We start from the raw sequence: 6,000 nt of genomic DNA on the forward strand, positions 1-6,000 counted from the left end.
CTGGTGATGGTTTGGCCTGGAGAGCAGTATATAAGTGGTGCTTTTCAGGCACAATCTTCCTCAGCCTACTCAAGCTCAACTGATGAGGGGTGAATTCCCCGAAACACCGTGTATTGAGCAGGGAGTGGTGCTTTCTTGCAGGTTTGCCGAGTGGAAGGTGCGACGTGCTCCTCGTGTGCTCCGGATGGCAGTCGTGAGTCAGTCAAGTGTCAAGTTCGGCAAGAAGCGTGTGTTCCTAGTTGGAACAATCAACTTCATGAGATCTTATGTTGCTAAAATTCAACTCAAGTCGTGCTAGCCATTCTGTGACTTATCATGGGAAGCGCAGTGTTCAAAATGCTAAAAATTTCCAAGTATGAATCGGGAATAGTCGGCGCACGACGCCGTCTCCTGTTCACACTCGAATTGCAGCCGTTTTGTACGCTTGCATTCCCGTCTACGCCCGTCTACGGTATGAAAATTTGGATCGATCCAACTCTTCCCGTCGCTTCCCGATCTGTACGGTAGAACGGTTGCGTTCCCGTTCCTGTTGTTCACATTGGACGCCGTCAGTCCGTCCCGTCGCTTCCCGTCGATCCTTCCGTCGCGTCCCGTCGTGCCCCGTCGAATGTGAACTACAGTCCATTCATTGGAAACTGGCACCCTAACTTTTTGGTGTCTCTCTCACATAGTTGTAGATATCGTGAAAACAACAGTACATCCTGCATTGTGTGACCCGTGCAATTACTCCTTGCCACATTTGAGGCCAGAAAAGTCCAAGAACAGGGAAATAGAAATTCAGCCCGGTTTTACAAAATTAGGACAGGTATGCCATGGCAAAATGTATGGAGAAGCAGATCCAAAACCCAGATTTTTGAGATTTAAAGTGGGTTTTTGATCCTCAATTCGGCCCAAATCCGACTTTCAAAAGCCAGCGGGCCAGTTTCCGATGAATGGACTGTAGGCTTTAAACTAATCCAAGGCCCTCGACGCGTCATCAAGAGTAGTAAAATAATGATTGAGCGGGCTTTAAACTCTGATAAGGCCCTTGGCGGGAATGTCGCTGATTGGTCGTTTCCTAGACAACGAGACGGACCTCGTTCTAATGGCTAATAACATATTATTCCAAATCCAAAAGTGGCGGTATGTATTTTTCCTTCAATTGCAGGTAAGTATATACATGTAACACGCTCGTTGGGCATGTGCCCTTGTTTTTCGGGTGCCATTTTATGCTCTTTTCAAACGGACCTGATTATGCCTTCAATTATGACTTAAAGTATGCCCTCAACAGCAAGTCTGTATAACAGCCTCTTTGTGAATCCGCCCTTGTTTTTCTGATGCTATTAACTGTTTTGCTCCTTCTAAAAAAAGACCTGATTATGCTAAAAATTATGCCGGCATGATCCGCTTATCCCTGTCCATGGGCACCTCACAAAACGTGCCGCAAAAATGATGTCTTTGTACCCCTCCCCCCCCCCCCCAACCTCTATTTCCCTCGCTCCTCTCCCTCACTCCCTCCCTCCCTCTCTCTCTCTTTTCTCTCTCTCTCTCTCTCTCTCTCTCTCTCTCTCTCTCTCTCTCTCTCTCTCTCTCTCTCTCTCTCTCTCTCTCTCTGTCTGTCTGTCTGTCTGTCTGTCTGTCTCTCTCTCTCTCTCTCTCTCTCTCTCTCTCTCTCTCTCTCTCTCTCTCTCTCTCTCTCTCTCTTCTCTCTCTCTCTCTCTCTCTCTCTCTCTCTCTAATACTGTCAGGGACCTACGGAAGCTGAAGTCTGATCTTTCTATATTATTTGGTTTTTGTAACCATATTTCTCTTCTCTTTCTCATTTCTGTTGCATTTTCAGATGCTCTCAAAAGTCTACCATTCATAGTATACCCCCTCGGCCCGCACATTCCATGTTGATTTCGAGACCGGATTAGTCGGTGCAGTGCACTGATCAGCACAGCTCTTGTACCATCTACTACTCCTTTGTTGTCTTTGTAATTTGTCCTTGTCTCTTTTATTACCCCTATCTACTGTCAGAAGATTCACTATTAAAGGAACAAACGGAATTATTACATGCACAGCACTGTCTAGTGCTATTTCCATATGCAGAATTAATTTTAGTCACTGCCTTGCGTGCATGCATTACCCTTGTCACACGATGTTTATCTTTTTGGAAACTATTCTTTATCACGTAGCTCAACATCATCTAATCAATATCCCCTTCCTTGGATCTATCCGGCACGAGCGAACCTGTGGGTTGACCCAATTGGATCCACCGACTTGAACCTGGCAATGCTTAAAGGGGAAGTCCGGTGAAAATTTTTAATTTCACAGTCCGTAGAGTTCGGGTCGCTGAGTCGAATGGTCTTTGTCCGAGGAGGCTGCGGCTTATGGTTTGTCAGATACGCCCAATCGAACATGAGCAAATTTGAGCGCACATCACCCAGATCCAGGTGATGACGTCACAGCGTGCAGCCAGGTAGCAACACCATCTAGTTGTGTACAAAAATGGCCATATTCGGAGCGCGTTCGATTGGGGAGCCGTTTGTCGCAGCTTCTTCGGACCAAGACCATTCGAATCAGTGTTACAAACACTACGTACCCTGTGATTTTCACCTCGGTAAACCTCAAGGTTATACCGTATTTTAGCCGTTTCCGAGTTGGACTTTTTCCGTCAGCTTCTACGCGCTCTGCCCTGCGTGCATGCAGGTGCGTGCAGTGTGTTATCTAGCTGAAGTAGTAGTGCAGTCAACAAACTTATCATCACAGACGGAACTACTAGTAGTAGTACTCCCGCACTGCCGTGCTGGGGTAGTATCTACAACAAGACTCGAGTCACAACTGACACAAGACTCAGAAAACTAGTCAACACACGGACTTGTCATGTACTACACTCGTATCAGTCGTATTGCACAGTTATGTAGTCAGAGAACGTGCGTTTCTCCTTGCAGTGCCGGTGGTTGTGCTTTGAGAAAGAAAATTTTAGTTTTCCGCTCCCGCAGTATTTTATGCTACAGCGATGAGTGCAGAACCGTGACAAGTGACAAAACAGCGAACAGCTCCCGGACCTAGAACTTTCAGATTCCATAGCGTTGCGAGCGAAGAGTCGTGCCCGTGGTTCAAAAAGCCTGCACTGTTCTCCAATTGAGTAGTCCGAAATATTCCAAGTTCGCACCAAAACATCACCATGTGGCAGGCTACTGGAGTCTAAGCGAATCTAATCGGTATGGAACAACATTTAGAGCACTCGCATCACTCTCCTCCATTTTGGCGACCCTGCTCTCCAGCGATCTGATAATTACATCAGCCTCGTCTGCAATAGCTGCTGCTTCTTCATCAGTCGGAAACTCAGTAGCGCTCACTCTTGACCGGCCCGCGCGGCCATTTCTTCAGCTGAATACCGAGGTTCTCAGCCCCAGACCGAACTCATGAAGGTCAGCCATGGCTGCATCCTCACTCTCACAAGGAGCTACAGGTCTTCGGGGTCGCTTGCACCACCTATTATCAGTCGCCAAATCATTTGAAATAGCACTGACACTACCGGTATTGCTTTCACGCACTCCTTTTGACCTAGCTGCACGCTATGACGTTGCAGAGGGTGTGGCGCGGCCGCATGACGTCATGGCGCAGCCCCCGAAACTCAGTTTTTCAAACGGAAATATCTCAAGAACGCTTTGTCGGAGACACGTGGGACCAACACCATTCGACTCAGCGCCCGAAACTCTGCCGACCCTGAAATTTAAATTTTTCACCGGACTTCCCCTTTAATAATAATATTACTTTGTAGGGATGTGCACATAGTATAATAGAACATCTGGAGACTAATCTTAAGGGGCAACAGCTGTAGAGCATGCATGATTATGACAAAACAAGTAAGAAAGTGAACAGCCCTTTTATGGCTGGAAGAGACACACACTGTTACGTGCTTCTGTTGTCTGTACCATTAATCGGATTTACAGTATGAGGTGCATGGAAATTGTTCACCTTTCCAAATGGAATCATTCGTGACAGCATTCAAATAGCCCCCTATAAATAGAAGGGTCCTCAATAGAAGGGTCCTCTTCGCTTTGTGAAGTAAAAATATCTGACCTGTGATCCAATTTGCTCTCACCATTTGTTGAACATGATATAATCACGGATTCATTCATGACGCAAAAGCATCGCAAAGCTACCCGAGGGGGTCTTAGACCAAAATCATAAAAAAAAATTGTGGAGAAAAACAAACAGCTACTGAGTAGGGGCTGCACTGGGCAGCAGTGATGGTGAGGTACCAGGGGCTCCACCGACCAAAGGTCTCGGCTTCAATGCGACACGCACGCGCCAGGAAAAGAACTAGAAATGTAAAGCGACGCTAGATCTAGCTATGGGGAAGTAGAATGGGTTTCCGGGGACAATCAACTACCGCAAGAGAGTCCCATCACGGAGAACTCCTCCAAATGAATTTTCACATGGGAAAGTCGTATGGCAGAATGCAACTAAGAGAACCTATTGCTGTGTTCATAACTGCCATGCGTACACATATAGGAATGCATTCCTGCATGTTTTTCCTGGAAGGTGAGGCGTACAGAAACGCGCCTCAGTGGGAATATCAACATTTTTATTATCTGGCACGTACTCGCATTACAGTCAAGTATGCCGTTAGCGACCTCTGCTGTAGGCGACCATCTACCGTTAGCGACCGATTTTCCGTGCACCGACGGTTTCACGTACAAATTGATCTGTCCAGACCGACCATCTGCTGTGCGCGACCAGCGACCGCGATTTCATGCACGGTGGCTGCATTCAAGTCTGCTGTAAGCGACCGCGACCCACGTTCAGTCAGGTGCGAAACTGTACTTGCCAGTGTGCTGTCAACTGCAAGGTGTGAAAATGCGCTGTCCTGCAAGTGCGCCCCTATTGGATATCCAATAAAATTATATCAAAAATCACATTATTCTCGTCGATTTGAGTACATGGAAGCATAATTATATGCATGCCCGGTATGCCGGATTTACCATACATCTGCCGTAAGAGACCGCTTTTTTTTGCACCAAGGGGCGGTCGCTTACGACAGATTTGACTGTATATGTAAGTCTAGTATTTTCCCCCGAAATCAACAAATTTGTACTCAAAGGCACACACTAAAATCACACACACTAAAATCCGGAGGTATGTGCAGTGTGATAGAAGAAAAAATATTCAAATCTCTGTTTTTGGGAAAGCCTGAAGGCGCATTTAAGTGGGCAAGAAAAGCAAAACACAGACACACACATACGCTCCTACATAAGTGCCATACGCAAACACACGCACACACACACACACACACACACACACGCACACACGTCCACAGGTAAGTGGACGCACGCACGCACACATGCCCTAGGGTTTCTGTCGAGGACTTCAAGGGCGTAGCTGTCTCAAGTTCATCACGAAAATGGAGAATCTAAGGGTCGCATGAAACATATAATCACTGAAGTCAAGTTCGAGATGCACTACTTGATCGCCGACAACTGAACTCTACGAAGAATGTGGCGGTTTGGCGGAAACGAAAACCGACAAAGCCACAAACGCAAGTACCTTTCGAGCACAATTTGACCGGAATGAAAGTGAGCTCGTCATCGCCAATGCGCATGCCGATCGGGTAAGCTCCTACAAAGCAAAGGCAACAAATTCGAAACACTAACCCTGGTCAGACTACAAGAGAGCGCGAGCACGACCATTTTCACTTTTCAACCACGGGCAATATCTTCCGCTCGAGCACGAGTTTTTCGCAGTCTGTCTTCTGGCGTATGTAAGCACAGCATTGAGCGCAAAACGCCATTGATCGCCCGCCGCTATTCCACAGGGTTACTCTCACTACCCGAGATGTTCAACGCCAGCGCAACATGATGTAGTTTGCAAGCCGCGTGATCACTTACCTTTCCAGTACCCGCCATGACGGAATAGAATGGATTCAGAGGTTGACTGGCGAGGGTACTTCGTCAGGAGCCTGTAGACCTTCGCGTTCAGGAACAGCCCTGAGCAGAGCAACGTAGGCCTGCGTCAAATTATGTCGAAATC

The 6,000-nt window shown here is 47.1% G+C and overlaps 1 protein-coding gene across 1 annotated transcript in view; it reads right to left on the reverse strand.

Annotated features, from left to right (window-relative positions):
* The window catches only part of LOC135828591 (uncharacterized), a 76,927-nt gene extending 70,935 nt beyond the window's left edge, over positions 1–5,992 (reverse strand). The window contains exon 1 of the mRNA XM_065341023.1: positions 5,859–5,992. Within this exon, the coding sequence (XP_065197095.1) occupies positions 5,859–5,876 (18 nt within the window). The 5' untranslated portion in view covers positions 5,877–5,992. The remainder of the gene's footprint in view (positions 1–5,858) is intronic.
* Between the last annotated feature and the right edge of the window lie 8 nt (positions 5,993–6,000).

The sequence above is a fragment of the Sycon ciliatum genome, chromosome 12 (assembly GCF_964019385.1).
Source record: "Sycon ciliatum chromosome 12, ocSycCili1.1, whole genome shotgun sequence".
In the NCBI taxonomy this organism is placed as follows: Eukaryota; Metazoa; Porifera; class Calcarea; order Leucosolenida; family Sycettidae; genus Sycon; species Sycon ciliatum.